At 56.3% G+C, this 22266-nt stretch overlaps 1 protein-coding gene across 15 annotated transcripts; it reads left to right on the top strand.

The window, feature by feature from the left end:
• The first annotated feature begins 58 nt into the window (after positions 1 to 58).
• Positions 59 to 22134, top strand: CDIP1 (cell death inducing p53 target 1). 15 transcript variants are annotated; one of them, XM_040575087.1, is made up of 7 exons: positions 59 to 126; positions 11421 to 11425; positions 18214 to 18307; positions 18787 to 18885; positions 19441 to 19584; positions 19876 to 20137; positions 20652 to 22134. In XM_040575087.1, the coding sequence occupies exons 4-7, from the start codon at positions 18801 to 18803 to the stop codon at positions 20761 to 20763; spliced, it is 603 nt and encodes a 200-aa protein (XP_040431021.1). In that variant the 5' UTR covers positions 59 to 126; positions 11421 to 11425; positions 18214 to 18307; positions 18787 to 18800; the 3' UTR covers positions 20764 to 22134. The 15 variants fall into 15 exon arrangements, with proteins under 15 accessions (XP_040431021.1, XP_040431008.1, XP_040431015.1 ...); XM_040575074.1 differs by having other exon boundaries at positions 19873 to 20137; XM_040575076.1 differs by lacking the exons at positions 59 to 126; positions 11421 to 11425 and adding exons at positions 3732 to 4780; positions 4852 to 5094 and having other exon boundaries at positions 19873 to 20137.
• Positions 22135 to 22266: the final 132 nt, after the last annotated feature.

The raw sequence follows: 22266 nt of genomic DNA, 5'->3' as shown, positions 1-22266 counted from the left end.
GCTCCGCGGGCCTCGGCCGGGCCCCGACAGCGCGGCCGGGCCCGCCCCGCCGCCGCCCCGCCCCGCCGCCCGGCAGGTGCCGGCACCGAGCCGCCGGAGCCGGGAGCCGGGAGCGGTGCGTGCCGGGTCGGCCCGGGGAGCCGGGGGCGCGGAGGGGGGGGGGAGCGGGGCCGGGGGCCTGCAGCCCCCCCAAGCCCGGCGGGGTGCTGAGGGCTGGGGCACGGGGAGGCTCCGAGCGGGGGGGACGCGGGGCGAGCTGGGCGCCGTCTGCCCCTAGGAAGCGGACAGGGGAGAAAAGCGGTTAGCTGCTCGGTGCGGGGCCTCGCTGCTCCCGCACCGCGTAGCTGCGTGTCCCGGGCGCGGGGGGACGGGGGCCGGGAGAGGGGGAGGCGGCCCGCCGGCACCGGCAGCCTGGCAGCGCTCCTTCACCCGGTCCGCGACGTTGCCCTTAGCGGCCGCAAAATGCCGCAGGGTGCCGGTGAGGTCTCACAGAGCTTCGGCTTGGTGCGCTCGGCAGGGCGGGGGAGGGCTGGGACAGAAGGGTCGGCATGTACCGGCGGCCTGGTGCAACGGACACGGGGTGAAATTTAATCGCAGGGAAGGCGAAGTCGTGCGCTGGGGGAGAGAAGGCTTTCCGCTGTAAGGCGAGCGCCCAGCCCGAGGTCGTGCCAGCTTGTGGGGAGGGAGGCCGTGAGCTGCCAGCAGGGCACAGCTGCGGGGGGGCCGCTACGGTGGCGCCCAGACAGATCCCCAGGAGAGGAGGGAGCCCGGTGTCGGTATAAACGCAGGCGTTTCCAGCCATCCCTGCTCGGGAGAGGAGAGCCGGGGCTGGAGCTGCCCGTTTGGTGGTCAGGAATGACGGGCCCGTTTTAGAGACCAAACAAGCCCGGTTCTCTTGACAAGCAGGAAGAGAAATGACAACGACGGTGATGATGGGGATGGTATTATCTGTCAGCACGCTGGCAGCGTGAGCCCTGTGAGAGGAGGAGAGCCCTTTCAGCTAATGGATAACGTTGTGCAACAGCACATACCTAGCGGGAGGCTTTAACCATCAGAGCAGTGAGTTCTGGGTTCTGCCTCCCAGGGGGACCAGAGAGGCAAAACTGCGGGAGCTGTTAAGGTGGCGTTCGGTTGCTGTATGGGAAGCACAGGGTGTTGCAATTGCTGCTAAAGGGAGGGATGGGGCTTGGGCACCTGGGGAGCGCTCCCCAGCCAGGCCCACGCAGGGAGTGGGAAGGGGCAGGCTGGGATGAGCGCTCTCATGCTGGCGTCCTCCAGATCACCCGCAGGAGTCGTGCTCAAGCTGAAACTTCTCCAAGTACCTGCGAGCGTAGGTGTGTGCCCCTTGGCAGGACTGGAACAGTTGTTCAGAGACAATCTCCTTGCACCGGGGAGAACTGGTGAGCGTACCCCGGGTTGTTGTCATATTCCAGGTGTGGGACTAGGTCAGGCACAGTGATTTTAACTAGAAATGTTCTAAATTATAAATACAGTTATTTAGATGTAAAATGTGCCAAGAAACACTTTGTGAATATGCAGGCTATCTTCCTATTTGTTCCCTTTCAACCAATGTGCTTGAAACAGTGCTTTCTTTTCAGCAGGGGCCTTCTGCTTTCTAGAGTGTTTGATTGGAGGTAGGCAGTTGAGGGCTGGGGGGACTCGGGTGAGTACAGTGAATACTATATATCCATAATGTTCACTCGTTTTTAGGAACTAAACAAACTCAGGTCAGTGTGGAAAGTGCAGGCTGAAAACTTTCCCAAAGGCTTCTCTGTCTAAAGGTTGCAATGATGGCCACGTGCCCCAGGAAATCCCTGGAAGCATTTCGCAATGTATCTGCTCTGTTGTCGCTAGGCGTTGTGTGAGGAGGGAATTGCTGCTTGGAGGTAGGGAGGCAACAACTTTGGGAACTCATGCGAGGCTGTCTGTGTGGCATGGACTGAGGGCAGAAGGGGCGTGAGGCTGTAACAAGGGTGGGATGATGGAACCACTGCCCCAGGTGTTCCCCTGAGACTGGTGCCAAGCGGAGCGAGCACACTCAGCCTTCCCTTGCTGCTGTTGTACGGCTGGTGAGGCTCTGGTGACTGCGTCCACACAGGGCTGCAGTCAGGGAGGTGCTGGGGGTGTGTGTTCGTATGCTGAGTACCAAAAGATCTTGTTACGGATGTATCTGGGACAGTCAACAGAGAGGGAACTTCTCTTCCTGAGCCTCAGCCCTTCCTAAGAAGACAGAAGGCTGTGCGGAGTTTCTTGTTGTGTTCCCTCAACAGGTTCTACGTGGGTCTGTCTGAAATTCAGTTCCTCAGGCACCTGTTCTGACTGGAGCCTGTCTCAGGAGGGAAGGTGTCTCCAGCAGTGCCGTGTTTCAGTTTATGAGCATGTTTTTGAAGCTCACTTTCCTAATGAGCCATGCTTTTCTGCATGTGAAGTCACACAGTGATGCAAAGCATGGTGGCTGCTTTCCTTTGAGATGAAACACGACCGGTGGATGCTCGCTGGGAGTGCAGCTAATGCTCTCCTGCAGCTAAAGGGCGTTCAGCCAGGGGCCAGACAAGAGCTTGTCCCCAACACCCACACTGTATGTGTTTTGTTGGGTTCTGGGTCCTTGGAGCAGCGTTGTGATCTGCAGAAGTGTTCCCATTGCCGGTATTGCTCACTAACACGGAGAGAGAAGGGCTCCAAGAAACTTTATTATGTAAAAGTTTATCTTTTTTTCCTCCTTCAAATTAGAATTTAGAAGATAAACACTTGCATTTAAAGGATGTGATTGATGCAGACATCTTCCAGTATGAGTGGTTTTGGAGGGAGACATGCAGTCTTCTAGTAGCTGCTCAGATCCAAGATCATTTTTTTTGCTCATAGGTAAAGAGAAGAATGAAGTTAGGTCTTCTGCATCTGTCTATGGTACTGTTGTAAAGTTCTACATTCAATTTCTTGTACTTGCTTTAGTCAGGAGATAATATCTTAGATTGAAAGAAGATAAGTTTTAAAAATTCTTTGAAATAGCAATTTTTGTAGGGCCTACAGCAGGACCGCGTGTTACTTCTGTTGGTATGGGTATTACCGTGGGTGTGTACATGGGTATGTACATGTGCTGCATGTCAGTGCTGTGGTCAGTGCTGTGGTAGCTTTTCTGTGTTCAGCTTTGCACTAAGCTAAGGGTAAGACTGCTGGCTGCCAGGTGAGACTGAGGAGGAAATAGCATTTGAGTAATATGGAGATTAAAATAATCATGAAGACAGCAGGACTGGGTATACTTTCAAGCTTCTAGGCAGGTATGCTAACTTCTGAGTAAAACGTCGGACAGCACAGGGATGAGAAGCTGTTCTCCCAGACGGGTGAGTGCAGAGCTGCTGAAAACAGGAAGGACAAGGAGTTGGGAAACACCACGTAGATGCTGATATGCCTCATGGCCCTTAGCAGCAGTCAGTGATGTTCTAAAAGGAACATTGTAAATTATGCAGCATTCTTCCCTTCTGCCCAGTACAGTAAAAGTGATAGTTTGTATTGGGAACTCCAGTTGTTCTGCAAATCTTTGGAGATTTGGGTTTGTTTGGTTGGTTGGTTGTTGTTGTTTTTTTTTTTTTACTTCCAGGACCTGATTTTGCAGCTGTTACAAAGGCAAAGCATTCTAGGCTGAAATGGAGATTTACTCTGCTAAAGATTTCAGCACAAGGCATGGGAGCGTACCGGTTTGCAAACACAGATGTGTTTCTTTTTTATCTTCAGAAAACACGTGACCTGCAGCTCCTGCCTTGGGACGTGATGTTCACATCGTTGTTTTCCTGCTGTTTCCAGCGCTTGCTATCAGCCTCGCGGCTAGAGAGAAGCAACACGATTTTCCTAGGCAGTGTCAGACCTATGGCTGCTATGCAGAGGATGTATCTCCTTGTCTGATCAGAGGGAAGACAATTAACACAGAAGCCATAGGAAACCACAATCCATTTTCTCAACAGTACAAAGTCTCAGAGGCAGGGGGAGCACAATTTTTATTTCTGGCGCAAGACGCAACGGAAGCTCTTGGCTGCTGTTAAGATTTAGCTTTGGGTTCATTCACTCAGAGGCGTCTTGTGGCTGCAGTCCGAAAGGTGTTGTGTTTGTACCAGTGAAAAAAGGCCGCTGGGGAGCCCAGCGAGCACAGCAGGCCTGTGCTCATCACAGCCCCGGGCGGAGGATGGAGGCGGGAGGGGAACTGCTTCATGTGCACCGCTCCTGCGTGAGGCCCTGCTGTAGTGCAGCTGTGTCTAATCTGAGCTCTCTTAGCAGGCTTGAACTTCACGTGAACAAATACAAGCGATAGCCCCAAAAGATGGCAATGTAATTAGCATCTTAGGACTTGTGAGTAACAACTGTGAGCTGTGCGTATTGAACTTTGTAGCTCTCAAACCTGAGCTGATCAGAGGACAAAGGTATGAGCTGGGGCTTTATATGCGATTTAAGTAATATATGTCTTTGTCACCTATTGTGATTAGCAAAGTAGCTTTGTATTAGTAGCAGTTGTTTCTTTTACCTGTTTTATATACAAGAAAATGGAATAATATCCAGTTCCCTTATAGATTAAGAGAATTTAAGATTATAAAAGGAAGGATTCATGCTGAGATGGTGGTCCAGAACCAGACGTTCCCGACTGAGGGTGTCCCCAAGCCTTCTTTGATACCTAGTCTCAGCATTTAGAAAGAAAATCTTCTGTGCCTTGTCCTAACAGGCTGGCTACCTATTAGCGCTTTTTGGAAAAGGTGTTTTTGGAAGGAATGTGTCTAGCTTCCACTGCTGTGGAGAGGTAAGTTAGGGTGTCTGAGCTCCCCATGGTTTATACTGGCTCTCAGAAAATAAAAAAAAATCTACTCTCAGACCAAAAGGACTTTGCAGTCTGGGATTCTGCAGTACCTGTGTCTTCCCGCTGGGATCTGCACGGAGGCTTTGCTCTCCCTTGCTGTTGGCTGCGTGTGCAGACACAACGCACCCTCACAACAGACCTCACCCGGCGCTTGTGGGCGCCGACATCCCCGCGTGGTACCTGCTGCGTGCAAACTCCTGTTCCAAAGGAAGCCCTGACCGACGTCCTTCAGCGACTGAGTCTTTCACCAGGACAAGGTGCGGGGGCTGAGGGGCAGCTACACGTGGGCACGGGTTGTGTGCGGGACCCTGGGGCAGCAGGCACGGCAGGGAGGGCTCGGCGCCTCCCCGCTTCTCACCCTGCTTCTCTGAGCCTCAGAGTGCAAAGCAGGGCAAGCCAGAGGCTTCTTTTCCCAAGCTGTGTGTTTGAAGCAGAGTTATTTAGTTGAAAAGATATAGCCCCCTCTGTGGTTTGGGAGAAGTAGCTGAGCAGTTGTGTTAAAAATAAGCCCTTATTGCTCAGAAATCCCTCGTGTGTCCTCCCAGAGCCCCACAGCTGGAGAGTAGGTATAATTTTTTAGATTATAGGTAAGTGAGTAAGACTGCTGTTCCAGGGAGCATTATTGTAAAACTGGTACAAATTAGGTCACAGGACAAAGTTTGTCACATGGAAAAAAGAGACTTCACCATAGCCAGGCCTTGCTGGGGGCTGGCCATGCTGGAGTCTGCGGAGCGGTGTCGCAGGAGGCCCGTCCTGCTCCGCTCTGCCTCCAGCCCTCCCCGGCCCTCGGCTAATGGCAGCCCTCGCCTGGACGGCAGTTCCCTGTTGTTCGTCCAGCCTGTAAGTCTGCTTCGTGCGATGGTCGCAGGGTGCTGGTGCTGCGAGGGCACCACCAGCCTTGCCTGGCTCAGCGAGGGCTAAATTCGCCTCCCAGGAGCAGAGGGAGGGCGACTGCTTCTTACGGCAGTACCATGTGCTTGCAGGGCTTTCGAAAGCAAGGGTTGGTTGATACGTTAATCGATACGGGATTGACTCGTTCACATTACCAAGACCCAGGACAGCTGCTGTCCATGTTTTCTCTCCTTCCCTTTTGGGTTGATTTTTTTTGGTTTGGTTTGGTTTGTTGTTTTTTCAAATGGCCATGACTCAGCCCTTCCCTGCTGCTCTCCGAGTTTCCTGGTTTCTGAATAGGCTATTCTTGGGACAGTAGTTCCTGGCTGATAGCAACAAGGGGAGTGTTGTTTGTGTTAGTTTATTTATTTATTTATTTTTTCTCCTCTGGCCTGTCTTTAAGCCTTGCTTGCCTCTGATCTTTTCCTTGTCCCCGAATTACTGAATCGTCCTAAGTTGCTGGATGCCACCTGGGGTATGTTCTTGCCCCTGTACCAATGCAGTGCAGAATCAGGCTGGTCCAGGCCGAGCCCCTTGCACAGCTCTAGCTTTACTCTAGTGGCAGGGTGATGGTGACACTTCTAAGAGCACGGAAAGTTATCCTGTTACAGCTACGGCTGTTGTAATGCTTTAAAGCCCCCTGTTTTATCCCAGGGGGAGGTGCTGGGCTCTCCAGTGGTCTGCCTCGTGAAGGTGAGGGTCACTTCTTAACACTGTGTCCATACAGCACAGGTAACACGGTGACAAGTAAAGGGAAAATACGAACTGGGATTTAAAAACAAGGAAAAGAAGCTTTCTGATTACTTAATTAGTTATTGCCCTCCCCCCATGAATTGCAGAGGCTGGAAACCTGGAGCATTCTTTGGGATTCCCTTTGAAATGTTTCACGATGCAGTTACACAGCTTCTTGCCACAGAGAATTTTGTATTTCTTCTGAAGTTTATTCCTCTGCAGTGTGGGCTGTGGAAAGTCACCTCCCAGGGCAGGCAGTGCTCCCAGGCCAGGCGGCACAGCCGCTGGTCTTGGTACGCAGCTGGGTGGCTGGAAGCGAATGCGGTGCCTAATATTAAGCAATATTTGCTGGCTTGCAACACTCTCTCTGTCAAGACAGTTACACGAGGGGGGAGTAGCCAGAGCTGTTGTATATTTTGCCTAGAAAATACAGTTGGCTTTTAAAAACGACAGAGGCGCTCTGTTTTCTCAGTCTGTGGTTACCAAGATAAATTTCTTAGACAAAAGTACCAGAGAACTGAAAACACAAGGGCAGTGTTCTTTAGCACCCGTCCACGTTTTTGGATATGCTGTATTGTTGTTAAGCCAACCAAGATAAAAGCGTTTCTGTGCAAGGAGGCTTTGAGAACATTCACTGCCGGATTAAATTAGCCTTTCTGAGAATAAATTAGTAGTTGGGACGTAGACAGCCCCACTCACTGCAGCTGTAAATTCCACTCGTGCTAGGACCCACTGCAGATGACTTAAATGATAGGTGTGAAAGCTGTGTTTGGGGCACTGCTGTTAACTTGAGATTGGATTTCTACTCAGTTGTGAGTGCAAACCACTCCACTGAATTTTCATTTATTTATTCATTTATAAATAAATAAACTTATGTCTATCCTGTGGGCATCTTAGCGTTATGCACTTGAATTTCCACCTGTCTCATCTCCTGCTGTGAGAGCAGTGACCCAGCCTTGGGACTCCTTTGGTCCTGGGACTGTTTGAAACCCTCTGATCAGCAACACTTAAAGCCTAAAAGTAACGCGCTGCAGTAATGACTTGACAGAGACGCAGAGAAAGGGTTTAGAAACGCTTAGAAGAGGGACTTGAGGAAGTGTGCTGCTGAGTATTAGAGACGCCTTGGAATCAGTCGAAATACCTAGATTTTCAGCACAAGGTCTTCTGCTTTCTTTGTCTGCTCTTCTGGGGTTGGTGTGGCTCTTGTCCCACGCATGCCAAAACTGGGCCGGCGCCTGGAGCCGTGTCCTGGAGAGGCATGAGGACGTCGACTCTCTTCCTCACCCTTGTTTTCCAAGGGAACACAGCCCTGCGCGCCCGCTTGCAGATCTTGCTGAATGTGGCTAGCTGGTTTGTGTCTTGGTCAATGTTCCTCTCAGGTCTGCTTGCGTTTAAGCGAGGCAGGCTCACGATGGGGCTCCGCGTGCCCTCGCCATCTCCCCTGCTAGGACTGCCCTGCGGCGCCTCCGAGCAAGCAGCAGCAGCGAGCAGGGGTTGCGGGGAGCAGCTTTTGGCAGGACCGGAGGCACAGATGTGCAGCAACTCGCTGCATGCCGTGGTTCGGCAGAGAGCGGAGTTTGGGGTAAGGGGTTATGAAGGAGTTGGCAAGAACTTGGTGCTGCAAACTGAAACCAAAGGCACGAATACTTAGGAGCAGGAATGACTTCTCTGGACTGGGAACTCAGCGCGGTCTGGCTGGAAGTAGAGGGAGAGATGGGACCCCAGGAGCTGTGCTGGACTCGGGGCGCATCCCAGTGTGCGTGGTCCTTCTTGGTGGCAGGACTCAGAAGAGAGTTTGTGTCTTACGTTGCAGCTGGGGTGAACCCCAAACCCTGCTTATTTGTCGTGGTCTTAAGTAAAATTGAATGGCATAGAGCATTTCTCACGAGTCCTCAGAAAAAAATGCAAGGTGACACTGCACCTGTTAAATTGAAATGTCAGCAGCTTCTCTGGTGCCAAGGCAGGGGTATTTGTGGGGAGAGCAAATGCTAATGTTTTTGGAGGTTGGAGTCGGTCCTATAGCAAGCTGGTGCTATGCCTTGGCTAAGAAAACATCAGTACTTTGACGTATGTTTTGTGCATCTCTTGGAAGGAAAGTGGATCTGGAATCACCATCGATGTATTCAAAATTATTTCATTGTGTTGCAAAATCTGCAAGGGAATTCTGAATAGGCTCTTGGGCACTGATTAATTCTGAGACTGAAATGCGGCTACATCTCCACAAAAGTGCTGATCCTGTATGACTTTAATTTCCTCCTCCCTTGGAGCTCGGTGTGTTATTTGATGGAAGTCACACATCTAATCAGCTTGATTCAGCAATGATGTAGCTGTATTATTTGACTTTCTCTCAAAAAATTCTATTGAATGAGGGAGTAATGAACAAATAGTGTGGATAAAAGAAAAAAATATTTTTACTGTAGTGCTGGGAAAGGGATCTATAGAAGGCTGAGTTGTACTGTGGGAAGCAGTGGGTAATCACCCTGTATTCATCTTCTCTGTGAGAGAACTAGGAGGCAGGCACTGAAATGGGCAGGCAGCAGACTATAACAACTTCCTCGTGACTGTAACACTTCTTTTTCATGGGGGTAACTGAAGAGCAGAGCTTGCCGCTGCCGTATGTGGCCGAGCTCAGCGAAGCAGTGGGCTATGAGGAAATCAGGGTGGTCCCCGGAGAAACTCTAAGCTGCCTGATGCTCTGGGAGCGGGAGGGAGGGCAGAGGGCTCGTGCTGCCTTTGCTTGCTTCCTGACTCGTTTTTAAGCATCTGTTACAGGCTGCCGTCAGGGACAAGATACAGAGCTGTGGTTGTTGGTAATGCAAGGAACTGTGGGGCTGCTGCCCCGTCATCTCTGGGATTTATACTTGCCTTTAAGCTGCTTGAGTGGTTTAAACAAAAAACAACTAATATTGTGGCACAGTTAAGCTTGGTGCAGTGTTAAAACACTGTAGAATTGGAGTAATCTTGGTTTTATTTGCTCTAGGTTATTGCAGGTTGCGTTATTACCGTACACTAGATAACAAATGGAAGATGTAACACGGTGTTTTTCCACTCGGGGTAAAGATTAGGTAGATGCCCTGGACGCTGGACGACAGCCAGTGATCTCGCTGGGTACTTTCTCATGGGTGTTACCAAGCGTGTGTTTGGGCTGTTCGTCACCTGCATTGAAAGTCTCGCGGAAAAGCTCTGGTTCTCCAGAGATCTGGCTTGTGGCACCCCCTGTTTCTCATCTGAGTCTTTCGGGAGCAGATTGCTAAGGTGCAGAGGAACACAGGTGTGTCTTTCACATTTCTTTTAATTCACATCTTGTCACCCATGCGAACACCTGGCCTGTCGTAGTCCGTCCTCTCTGGAGACCGGGTGACTAGCTGGAAATGTCTGACGCAGAGCACCTCCCGAGGGGCAGGTGTTTGCTTCCTAGCGGCCAGTGCCAGCCTGCAGGGCAGCCTCTGCTCGCTGCGCGGGCAGAAAGCTGTTTTGCAGGGGAGGAGTACAGCTGCCCAGGCCCTCCCTGGTGCCCCTACCTGTGTGAGGGCTGGGGCTCAGTTTCATGGTCTGGGAAGACAGCCTTTCCGTGCCGTTAGCTCCCTTGCAGCCCCTCTTGGCTCTTGTCACATGCCGCTGCCGGCGCGGTGAGCTCTGCAGAAGTGTGACGCTTGCTGCAGCTGTGTGCTGCAGCTTGGGAACCTGCAGCAGAGAGCAAGCAGCTGCCCCAGTTTGTTCTTTTCATTTTGGATAGTTTTTCTTTAAATGCTCGGGTTAACCAGGTCCTGGCAATGCTGTTTCTGCAGCCAACAAGCGCTTGGTCAGCCCATCTGGAGGCGAATAGCACTGGAGAGAATCCCAGAGGCGGCAGCAGGTCCTTGCAAGCCCTCCTCCCGCATGTAACCCTTTGGGGGTGTTGCGGATAAACCATCCTTGTCTTAAGCAGGGGGATTTTGTCTCTGCTTTTGCTGAAATCCGTACAGAGGAGCTGCATGAAGCTGTAATTTGAATTTCTGTCTGAGAACAGCTGTGCCTGGACTGCATCAGGGAGGTTATCTGATTGTGCTTTGGATATAATACCCTGAGAAATCTTGCTTCGGCCACAGCACCTGGCTTCCAGCGGGGATCCCGCTCGCGGCTGATTTTCCTGCTGGGTTATGGTGGCACGAAGAAGGTCAAACGGCATGTCCCAGGTCGCAAGGTAAAATGACTGCAGTGGGGATGCTCCTCCAGAGCCCGGCGTGCTGCACAGCAGCTTCAGCTGTCTGACACAGCCGGAGCGCTGAGGTGAATAACGTTCTCCTCCAGCAGTCCTTGTTCTGAAGGGCTGCCTCTGACCTCCATCTCTGCACCGAAGGAAGAGCCTGACCCTCCTGGAAGGAGCAGTTTTCTGCAGCTGACGTCTGACTGCAGAAGTGTGGGACAAAACCGCCTGGCTGTTTCTGCACGGCGGGTTTCCACTCCCTGGCAGGGATGCTGAGGGCGCATGGCTTGTGCTTGGGGAAACACAGCTGAGTCGCTCGGAAAAAGAGCAAACCTTTCCACTGGTCCTTACGCTGGGCTCCCATCCGCGCCGTGCACGCGTGTGTTGTAGGCATGCGCCCTCTTGCTGTTTGCCCAGGACCAGGATGCTGAGCTCGTGAGGTGCCGCTGGGGTGACCGGCGGGGTATAGCAGGGGTACGTGCTGCTTGGTCCGGTACCAGTGCGTGCCCTCCCTAAAGGAGGCTGCAGCACCGTCTGGTGTTATTCCTTCCCTCCTGGCCCCGGGGAGACAACACAAAGGCTGGAGGCAGCAAACGCGCATGGGAAGAGGCAAGGCTGAGGGGGAAGTTTGGCTTGCTGACACAGAAAACATCTTTTTTTGCTCTGCGTAAAAGGCAGGCAGAAGGAAGCACCAGTACTGCTTTCACGGCGGGGATTTTTGCTGTCTTTCCTCTCAAGGTAAGCGCTGCCGGCTGCGGGGCGCGGTGCCCTGAGGAGCGGTGGGAGTTGAGCCATGTCCCTGCGAGCTGCGCGTGAGCAGGCGTGCGGGCATGCGCGTGGCGCGGGCAGCGTCCGTGGCTTGCTCTGTGGCACAGGTGTGACAGCGAGCGTGCCGCAGGGGGGTCCGGGCCGGCCTTTGGGGGTGCCGCTCACAAACGTCGGTGTGCTTGCTGCCGTCAGGTACGGCTCTGTCCACCTCCGAGCTGGCAGTGCTCCGTTCAGTCTCTGCTCGCGCCCCTAAAGCCCTTTGAAAGGGTAACAGGCTTTCAATCAAACGGCATTTTGCTAACATCTGACCTGTCTTTTGTGCTCGTACCTAGCAGATTTAACTTCCTTCCTGTTCTCAGTATTTCTCTTCTTTAAGCCCTGAATCAGCAGGTAGATATTTTTTGGCCAAGTGTTCTAGCAGCAGAACCCCTTCAAACCAGGCTGAGCCGAGGCAGCGATCCTGCCTGAGGGAGGTGAGGACCATGCTGGAAGCCGAGCCGAGCCCCAGCTGCGACTGCGTGTATCTTTGTCAGTATTTGATTTCAGCAAGGCCTTGGCGTTACACTCTGAAAAGACTTTCAGACCCGTTTCTGAAGCAGAAAAAAGCCTGTGGCACATGGCTAGCTTCCCTGGGGCCAGGAAGATGAGGTGGTATTGGCCACGATGCTGTTCCTTTTTTAAAAGGAGCGAGGCTGGCCTTGGTGAGGGAGCCCAGTTTTTTTCAGAGCTCTTGACTTTGTTTTTGAAGATGTATTTACAAAGCCTGGAAGCCGAAGTTTGTCTGATTGATCTACAGTGAAGCTGGAAGTGGTTGCATCCTTTTCTCTAATTTATACATTTAAATGTAGCATGTTTTTTCCTCTTAAAAACATTGGACATGGCTTTTTATGGAGGAAGAGCTCCATAAATGTGCACAGGCAGCTTTTGAAATGCCAGCATCACTGAACGTGGTTGAGTACTAGCAAATGCTGCTTCCCGGCTCAGTGGCTGGAGCCACTGCTCTGGTAGGCAAAACAAAGCTGAATCACCATGGTCTCCAATCACCAAATGCAGAAGGAGCAAGGACAGCGCAGAGCGTGGTGGTGCTCAGAAGCAGACCTGAGCTGCTCTGTGAGGCTGGCTCAGAGCTGTGCGGGGCCGGCGCTGCATCAGGACTCGCACGTGAGTTACTCGCCATCGACTTGGTGCTTCCCCCCAGGTTTGTCTCACCCTTGGCGATTCGGGCTGGGAGGAGGCAGCCAGAAGCACACAGGGCTGCTGCCTGGGCAGAGCACAGCGTTAACAGACTGAGCCTTTGCCTCTCCAAGCAGCGCAGAAATTAGCCGTAGCTGCCTTCTTCACGGCGTTACCTGTTCAGCCCGTGGAGCTGGTGGGTGTGCTTTCGTGGCACGTTACCATACATTTGGCTGGGACCTGCTCTGGCTCCGCAGCCTCACCTGTTCCCTGCTTCCATCCCTAAGCAGCTGGGAGAGCTTTGTGGTACCAGTTTGGGCCGCATCAGTAATGGGACCTGTGAGCAATGCTTTGGGGAATCAGTCCCTGGTTAGCTAGAAAGAGCCTGGATTTGTTGAGCACGGGGAGGAGGCAGATTCGGGAGCCTTGTGCTTACAGGTGCGAGGCTGCACGCTGCCCACGGCTCTCTGGCTGCGCTCCCTGCTCTAGGGACGCCTCTGACAGCCCTCTCGCTGTCTGGGAGGTGTCCAGAGACCTGCCACAGCTCAGTTCCTCTTCTTGCCCCAAAGCTGCCTGATGGGGGACCCTGGGCAGGTCAGGGAGCACAGAGCAGCCGCAGAGAGGTTGTGTGGGTTGAGGCTGTGGCCGGCGTGGGCCAGGCCCTTTGCCCTTGGGGTTGCGAGGGAGTTGTGCTCTCCTGCTCGTGTCTGCTGCTGCTGTGCCCCGGCAGGGGAGAGGGACAGGGCTACTGGCAGCAGTGGGAATGCAATCTGCTCTCATCTCTTTCCTTTAGCTAAGCCACATCTCCAGCCTAGCCTGCTCATGGGCATCTACGTAGCTGCGGTTTGGTCCTCATGTCCGTGCTGAATGCAAGCCTCCCGTAACGGCCCCAGGCTCTGAGGCAGGAGCAGAGGACCAGGAGTGACCCGGTGCAGCCCCACGGCAGCACCGCAGGGTGGATGTTGCTCGCTGGAGCAGCTTGGCCAGCCACAGCTCGCTGCCCTGACTCTGCTGCAGCAGGCAGCTTGCTCCAGGGAGCGTGCCAGCGCAGGAGGTGCTCGCTGCTGCCACGGCTGAGCATGGCTTTGGGTCACTGCAGCAGCCGTTCGAGATGTAAGGGAGACAATGGGCTTGCACTGGAAACACAGCCCAGAAATACCCTGCGAGCGCTCGGTGTGCTCAGCCTAGCAAAACAAAGTCTGAGTCATGATATGATGGCTGCTCGCAGAGAGCAGGGAGCGAAGGAAAGCTGCTCAGGCTGAAGAACAGATGGGTATAATCTGGCTACAAATAAACCCAGGCCAGAAACTGTAAGATTTTCATCCCACTGCTTTGATGGATAGTTTTTTTTTTCCTGCCTCTCAGAGCAGCAGGGCTTGGAGTGGGCTTCCCGCAGGAACAGCAGGAGCAGCATGACCAACGCATCGCTGGCAGTTTTGGTGGTGTCCCCAGAGAGGGAAGGAGGGATGGGCTGATCCAGCTGACCCAGCGGGTCCCGCTGCCCCCTGATCCTGGCTCCGCTCAGCTGGTTGTGCCGCCAGCCCACGCCTGCCCTTTGCTTGTCTTTAACAGGAGCTGTGTTCCCAGTGATCGCACGGTGGCCTGATCTTCTGTAGGTAGGTTAAAGCAGAGGAGCCAGTAAAAGCTGTACTCTGTTCTTCCAGTTTAGAAGAACTAACCTGCATTTCTTAGCCAGAAATATAATCTCTTCTGTCCACCCCCATCCCTTTGCTGGTAACCAGCTCCTGTTGAGTCTTATGGTCGTGAGATGGGTCCTTGCTCCCAAGGGACCTGCACCAGCCATTCGTGATTCCATCAGATCTTAAACTTAAGTCCTGGTAAACTTAGCCTGAATTATTTGTAATTTTTATTTCCCCTGGGTGTTCAGCTGATTTATGAATGCGGTTATTCCAGTAAGCTCTAGTGTGGATGCAGCGTGTGGGGGAATGGTTATTCCCACGTGAGAAGAGCTAATTCGGTCTAGGCTGCTTTCATGGCACAGATGGCACTGGTGTTGCAGCTGTAATAAACCAGCATGGTTAAAGTGGGGCAGCTTTGTGGTCCTGACCACTCCCCTACACCCCACTGAGAGCAGGTTGGTTTCAGGGAGCTCAGACTTCAATCTGTTCCTGCAGAGGCATTCACACACTGAAGGCTGCCGTGGCAGGACAGGTCAGGGAGCGTGTAATCCTTTGCCGATGTGGCCCAGCGCGCTGTGCAGGTGCGGTCACGCTCATCCCAACGGCGGGCTGCTGACCCAGGGCAGTGAGAAGGGCGCACGAGGCTGTGAGCTGCCACCAGCTCCAAGTCCGGCCCTCTGCGGTGGTGCCACGGGCAGAGGAAGTTTACTCTTCTGCAAGGCAGCTTGATCTGCAGAGCAGAGGGAGCAAAGTAAGTCAGCTTCACCGAAAGCTAGTGGCTGAAACCAGAAATGGTCTCCAGCAAGAGTCCTTTTTACACGATTCTGGAGATCATGCAAAGTTCTGCCATGGTTTTGATGGGCTCTTTCACAGCTGGATATTCCCAGCTCAGTCGTTAACCTGCTTCAGCACGAGGTGCTCTCCCGGCAGGGCACGTGCCGGGTGCTGCTCAGGGAAGCACGGCTGCTTTGCAGGGATGCTGCTACAGAGAGCAGGACTCCTTGCACCACTGCCGTGGGCGCACAAGGGGAGGGTCTGTGCGCTTGGTTCTGGCCCCACTGCTTTTGAGAGGGGACAAGGGTCTGTGCCAGCGCTGCGAGTGATGCTGTCAGCGCTGACCTGGCGCAGAGGGGAGCCCTCATGCCCTCCAGCCCCACATGACGCTCGCTAGTGGAAATGGGCTGCAGTAGGTTTTGTGCTTCTCATGTTAAGATAAAAGAAAGCACGGGAGAAACAGCTTCTGAGAAGCTTAAAAGAAGCAGGCTTTCCTTTCCTCCAGGGAAGGGCACGCAGCCAATGTCTTGCTCTTCATGGAGCTCTTTTAATAAGCAGAATATTGCATTAAGAGTGACGGAGCCTGCTAACTACGAGCAGAACCGCTCCGCAGCCCATGCACGTCCTTCCTTCCTCCCAGCGCCCGTGGGGCTCTGAGAGCTGCTGGCCATCGCCCTCGCGGTTATCTGCGGCCTGGAGCCGCAGCAGGACGCTGGGGAGGGACCGCTTCGTTCGGCCGGACCCCTGGCAGAGCCCGTTGTCCTCCTGCTGCTCTGTAAGGGCTGGAGGGGTGGGATGGGGACTCTTGGCTTTCAAACAAGGAAGGGGTTCTGGGCGCACAAGGGTCTTGGCAGCGCAGCTCTTAGGTTGAGCTTGTTTGACCTTGTGTGCCGACCTGTCTGGCGACAGCCCTCCCTGCTCAGCCACCTGCCCTGCTTCAGGCCTGGGCTGCACCCTCGCTACCTGCAGCCTGCTTGCAGCTGGTGGCTCAGTCTCTGGCCCATTGATCAAGGAACAGCGTCCCACATGCTGAAATAAGCCTGGCTTGCCCTTTCTGCTGAGGCTCCAGAGCACCCTCCAGGACTCAGCAGTGCTGGAGTCAGCCTTGCAGCTCTGGGGTGGTTCCTGCTTTGGGTGCAGCTCCTGTCCTCCGGGGATCCGTGTCTCCACCACTCTCCTGCTGGGAGCTCAGCTGGCCTGCCCGCAGACGTGGAGAGATGTCAGCATCAGTGACTGCTGCATAAAGGTAGATTTAGTGCTTACCTGGCAGTCTAATCTTTATTCCCACAAACTAGTAAACAAACACGAGTGTCCTGTGCTCCGAGCGGGATGTGCAGCAGCTCCTGGTACAGGAGGCAGCTGGGCAGAGAGCCAAGGTGTCCGTGGTGCTTCTGAGGGGAGCTTCCAGGGGCCACCCACAGCACGTGGGGGGCTTGCCCCCTTGGGCTCGTCGCCTCCTGTGGTTTCTTGCCAGCTGGGGGAGAAAGGCCGGGGCGTGCTGAAAGATGTGTTACGGGGAGGCAGCATCTGAGCAGTAATGGGAGAAGCTCGTACACAGCTGGCTTGTGAGGCCAAGGAACTCAGGGATGCCCCGGCTGTGCTGGGTTCATCCAGGAACCCTGTCAGGCATGGGGACAGGCAGCTCCTGGCACGCAGGGTGGCTTGGTTGGCTGCTTTCGGAAGAATAAGCCCTCTTTTTCTTTACATCCCCAGTGAAGCTAAAAGGAACACGGCCCAGTTTGTGGCTTTGTAGGTCACTGAAGGAGAAGGAGGGCTCTGCAGTGCTCTGTGCGTTGGGCACAGGTGCTTTCCTCAGCCTGGGACTGCTGTGTGCTGCAGTGGCTCTGCTGAGAGCATTGCACGGGCTGTATCCCCGTCCTCTGGCTTTTAAGGAAGAAAATCAAGAGGAAATGCATCGGGTCTGTGTGTCTGCATCTTAAGAACGCTGGGGAGTAAATACTGACATCCAGGGGAGACCCGATGGCTCTCCTGGGCTTTGCTCAGCTCTGGGGTGTATCAGCACGCTTCTCCATCGGTCACAGTGCTGACGGGGCTCCTCCGTAGGCTTGTGGCCTGCTCTGTGAGACAGGGCTGCCTTGGGGCAGGAGCAGCGCTGTGCCTGCTCTAGTGCCATGGAGCCGAGCAGTTATCCGGCGTGCGGGATCAGCACTGGCACTGGAGGGAGCCCGGCTGCCTCCTCCTGAAGCAGGGACCCCGGCGGCTGCTGCCCAGCTCAGCACCCTCGCCCCGAGCTCTGTGGGGCTGTGGCAGCTTTCTGCAGCCTGGTTATCGTCTGGGCGCATTTTTTTCCTGCTCAGCTGTGGGCTGCTGGAGTGGGAGCTGCTGAGAAAGCCCCGTCCTTGCAGCACGCTGAGCTGGCCAGCAGGAGAGCAGCAGACCAAGGGACACTGGACAAGCACAGTCACATTTGCTCCTGGCCTGCCAGGGACAGGAGGAGGATTTGGCTCGTCCGAGGGGAGCTCCTAGCGCTGCCTCCGGGGCACTGACAGCAATGTCACTGCGTCCCCGTGCCTGATGGCAGCCTTCCCAAGCACGGAGCGAACAGCCTCTCACTTGTATTTCCCAATTTAGTCACGTCCTACCAGACATAACCGAGCCAGAGTAAACAGGAAAATCGCATTGCTTGATGTCATCGCACTTCCTTGGAGTGCCGGAGCTGCTGGAGCTCTTCCCCGGCAGCCCCCCCTTGGCCGGCCGGGACGCGGCCGAAGGCGCGATGGCAACGCCAGCACTGTGGCCTGGGGAACCGCGGCTGCGTAACCCCACATCTGCAATGCCCGGCCCCCTGCCGGGGGGTTCTGCCTTCCCAGAGGGGCCTTTGGGGCTGCAGCCCCCTGCCTCACTTCTTGCTTTTCCTTCCAGCTGTACTGGAAGGATCTGGCAAGGCTGCAAGGCGGCTTTCGGGGGAACCACTGCAAGGTGGTGCAGCCCCCCCCGCCCTGGGCACCGCAGGGTCTTTGGGGTCCTGCCCAGCTTACGGGGCGAGAAATACCCTGGGGTGTGTCTCAGCTCCTGCAGCAGTGGCTTTGCTATGGGCCGAGCCAGGTCGGGAGCTCCCCGCTGCTGAGCGGGAACACACACGGGCCCACATCTGCACTGGGCAGGGGGAGCGGGGCATGGCGGGCAAGGCTGCGCTGTCACGATGGCTCCTCAACATCACTGTAACTTGCTCCCCGTCTCCTTCCATGCAGGTTTGGGAGAGTAAGACAGCTTCTGAAGCACGCTGCTGAGAATTTGTCTTCGCCATCGAGACCTCTGAGCTCTTTGCGGCAAGGAAGAGGACAGGTAAGCCTGCCAGACATCGGTCTTGTCCCATGCCACGGTGATATTTAGGGGTGCTCTCTGTGGGTCTGCTCCTCTGCCCCAGTTTGTGCTTCAGGCTCAGGGGGTGCAGCTTTGCACGGGGCTCTGCCGGGGGTCTTTGGAAGCTGTGGGCAGCTCCTCCCCGCCTGTGGTCCTGGAGCACAGGGCAGGGCAGCCTCCAGCAGGGCGCTGCTCAGGGCAGGCAGGCGGTGCTGCTGGGAGCGGCACGCAGGGGCTGATGTCGCAGTGGGCAGTACAGGGGAAGCCCGCGGAGCCAGCAGCAGGCATTTGCCTTTGCTGCCTGGGTCAAAGCCTGTCCAGCCTCACGGCCAAGGCTTTGTGGCTTTGTGTTTCCCCTTGGTGGGGCTGAGGCCGATGCCGCAGTGGTACCAGCCCCAGCCCCCAGTCAGCAGCCACCTCCTCCCAGCGGGCATCTCCGCTCACGGCGTCTTTCCTTGCAGGGCAGCCCTGAGCCATGTCCAATGACCCTCCGCCACCCTACCCAGGCGGCCCCTCAGCACCGCTGATAGAGGAGAAGCACGGCCCACCCCCTGCCACAGGTACCGTGGGGGTCCCAGCTGCTCTGGGGTGACGGGGGGGGGTCTCTGCTAAGTGGGCAGGAGCAGGGGGAGCGCAGCTTCCCCGGGAGCAGCTTGGTCATGGCCCCTTCTCTCTGCGGTGCCCTTGGCGTGCAGGCACTGGGGTGTCTGGCGCGACGCCCTGCTCTGTGTCACCACCTCGCCCTCCAGGGAGGCAGGAGGTCCCAGGAGCAATGACAAGAGCAGAAAGCACCCCCCTGCTTTGCTTGCTCGCTCAGGGGGAATTTCGGCTTCTTGTGGCCCAGAGGACGAGGCTCTAGCCTCGCTCAGCGCAGCCCCACAGGCCTCCTGCTGTGTCCTGGGGGAATTGCCCACTGGGCACAGAGGCAGTTCCTTCCCCATGCTTGTCACAGCCCCTTCCCATTTGCTCTGCCCCCTCACCTCTTCCCTGCAGCCCCCCCCTTCCCATTCCATAGCCCCTGTCCCTGCAGAGGCCACCCCCCTCAGACCACCCAGCCAAGCCACCACCTCCCCATTCCCCTCTGCTGCCTCCCGTGACTCCGTGTTTCCTTCCAGATGGCGTCTCCCCAGCCGTGGGACAGCCCCAGGGGGTTCCCATCCCCCCTCCTGAATTTGGGCCCCCTCCCTATGAGCCTCCGCAGCCGGGGTTCGTGCCCCCGCACATGCCCACCGACAGCTCCGGGCCCTACGTGCCGCCTGGTGAGTGCCGCGAGGAGCTGCGGCAGCAGGGGGTGGTGACGGGTGGGGGGTCCCGGAGGTGCCTCAGGGAGGGGAGGCCGCGACCGGGCGCTGGGGCTGCCTTTAGGGGCATGCAGCGGGTCCTTAGGGCAGGCTGGGGGGCACGGCACCCGCCCTGGGCAGCCTGCAGCAGGGCAGCCCCCAGACACATAACCGAGGGCGTGCTGCGGCAGCAGGGCGCAGTGCCCTGGGGACGTGGCCTCTCCTGCCCCCCGCAGCCGTTCATCTGTGCCCGTTTCTCCTTCCCAGCAGGTTACTACCCACCGCCAGGCCCTCACCCTCCCATGGGCTACTACCCTGCTCCGGGCCACTATCCCTCGCCTGGCGGCCACACGGCAACAGTGCTCGTCCCTTCGGGGGCTGCCACCACAGTGACCGTGCTGCAGGGAGAGATCTTCCAGGGCGCCCCCGTGCAGACGGTGTGTCCCCACTGCCAGCAAGCCATCACCACCAAGATCTCCTACGAGATCGGGCTCATGAGCTTCCTTCTTGGCTTCTTCTGCTGCTTCGTGGGGTAGGTGCTGCGGGCAGAGCTGGGGCCTCCCCACCACCAGCAGCCACTCGGTGATGGTGCTTGCTCTGCCCCAGTCCTGGTGGCCGTGATGCCGGCGGCTTTGGCCGTGCTGTTGGACGCAGTGGAGGGGGAGGGGGGCCTCGGCACTGAATCATTACTGGGGCTGCACAGGGGGGGGTGGGGGGGTGCAGTTCCTGGGGGGTGGCAGTGCCTGGAGCCCTCAGCTCCTGCCAGGGGAGGGCAAGGTGCCATTTCCAAAGGCCTGCTGTGGCGCCACCGGTACAGGAGCCATCCGTGCCCGGAACCGCAGCGCTGCAGAGCCGTGGTGTCGCCTTGCAGCCAAGGGCTGGCCCTGCTGGCCCCCAGCAGCAGGTACTCACCAGTCTTCTGCACACGTCTGGCCCCAGAGTGACCCCCCCCCCCCCCCCCGTGGGCCCTTCTTGCTTTCCCTCCCGCACCTGCAGCTGTGCCCAGGGCGTGAGCTCACAGCACTCTGCATCTCCCTGTGCTCCAGGTGTGACCTCTGCTGCTGCCTCATCCCCTGCCTGTTCGATGACTTCAAGGATGTGACCCACACGTGTCCCAACTGCAAGGCCTATATCTACACGTACAAGCGCATGTGCTAACAGCACCCCGGGAGCCCGAGCCACTGGAATGAGACCGGCCCCTCTCCCACTGCCGTCCTAGTCTACGTGTGTGCAACACTCCTTCGCTTAACCCGCTGGTGGTGTGTATGTGCATATCCCCGCCTCCCTCCTGCCCCGAGCTGTGACCACCTTCCCCGAGCTCCGGTCCGTGCTGTGAATGTTGGATTGGGGACGCTGGTGTGGGTGCACAGGGGACGAGGGGGCTGAGGACCCAGCTGCTGTGCACGGGGCTCCCTCCGGCAGCTGCCTGGCAGCACGCAGGAGCGGGACGTGGTTCTGCACCCCATATGCTCCAGGGCATCAGCGGGGCCCCCTCGCGCCTGGAGCAAGCTGGGGGCGAGCAGCAGCTGACGGAGGCACCCACCCCTCAGCGGGGGTGCTTAGACACGGTGCCCCGGCCGGGAGCTGCTGCAGGCAGGGGGCACGCGCTAACCTGGAGGGGACAGGGGGAGCCCAAGCAGCCAACGGAGCACGCAGTGGAGGATGCACAGCCACCTGGCTCAGCTGCAGCCCTTTTAGGAACGGGCCTAGTGGAGGCTTGGCCTTGAGGAGGCAGAGGGGTCGGTGTCAGGTTCTGGCGTGGCTCAACGCCCTCTCCAGCCAGGTCAGTGTGCAGCCCACAGGCAACACTTCCCAAGGAGAAGCACACAGAGCTGCCTCCAAGGCGTGTGTGTGTGTGGGGGGGGGGATAGGGTGGCTGCCTTGCCCTGGGGCTGCAGCACTGCACCCTTCGTCAGCCCACCCGTCCTGCCAGAGCACCGCCACAGCCGCTCCAGCTGCATGCGCCTCCTGCCAGCCCTGCTGTGGATGCTTTGGGGAAGGAAAGCCCCCCCGGCTGCTCCCCACCCACCCGGCCAGCCGTTAGCAGAAGTGCATCCAGCATGTTGCTACCTGCCCCCAGCACTGTAGAGTAGGGGAGTTTGTTACCTGGCTCCCAGCTCTGGAGCAGACCCGCTGCAGCAGAGCTGCATCCCCACCCCGAGCCCAGCAGGGTCTGGGGGGCACCCATTCCTCATTGCATGTGGGTGTAGGGGTTTACTTTTAGCTCACTTCACGTGGGGCAGAAGGATGGGGGCAAGCAGGCAGCAACACAAGCTGCCAGCAGCGCTGTGACAGAGAATGGCAAGAGGCCCTGGGAGGCATTTTCAGTCCCTCTATGGCCACACCTCGCATCCCTTCCCACAGCTCCTGCAGCTGGAGCACACAGCCCCCCCCAGGTAAGCAGGGGAGGCTTCTCAGTAAGCAGGTCTGCAAACACAGCCTGGCCTGCACAGGCAGCTGCTGTTTGCTCAGAGGTGGAACTGTGGCACTTGTCCCAGTGTTTGTATGTAAATAAACATCAGACCCTGAGATCAGCATTCGTCTTTTCTTTCTCCCCGCTCCCAAATGCACAGATCTACCCCAAGGAAGCTGAGAAGGGATTGTATAAGTGTGCATGGGGAGGAGCAGCATCCCCCCCAGCCCACGCTGTTAGGGTGGGAG

This window comes from Cygnus olor, chromosome 15 (genome assembly GCF_009769625.2).
Source record: "Cygnus olor isolate bCygOlo1 chromosome 15, bCygOlo1.pri.v2, whole genome shotgun sequence".
Classification (NCBI taxonomy): domain Eukaryota; kingdom Metazoa; phylum Chordata; class Aves; order Anseriformes; family Anatidae; genus Cygnus; species Cygnus olor.
This window is presented reverse-complemented; position numbering and strand designations above follow the sequence as displayed.

Bases quoted from the DNA above. Each gene is read 5' to 3' on its own strand.
- CDIP1 (XM_040575074.1), top strand. From the start codon at position 18,801: ATGTCCAATGACCCTCCGCCACCCTACCCAGGCGGCCCCTCAGCACCG. The intron at 18,886-19,440 runs GTACCGTGGGGG...GTTTCCTTCCAG, and splicing joins CGGCCCACCCCCTGCCACAG to ATGGCGTCTCCCCAGCCGTG. The intron at 20,138-20,651 runs GTAGGTGCTGCG...CCTGTGCTCCAG, and splicing joins TTCTTCTGCTGCTTCGTGGG to GTGTGACCTCTGCTGCTGCC.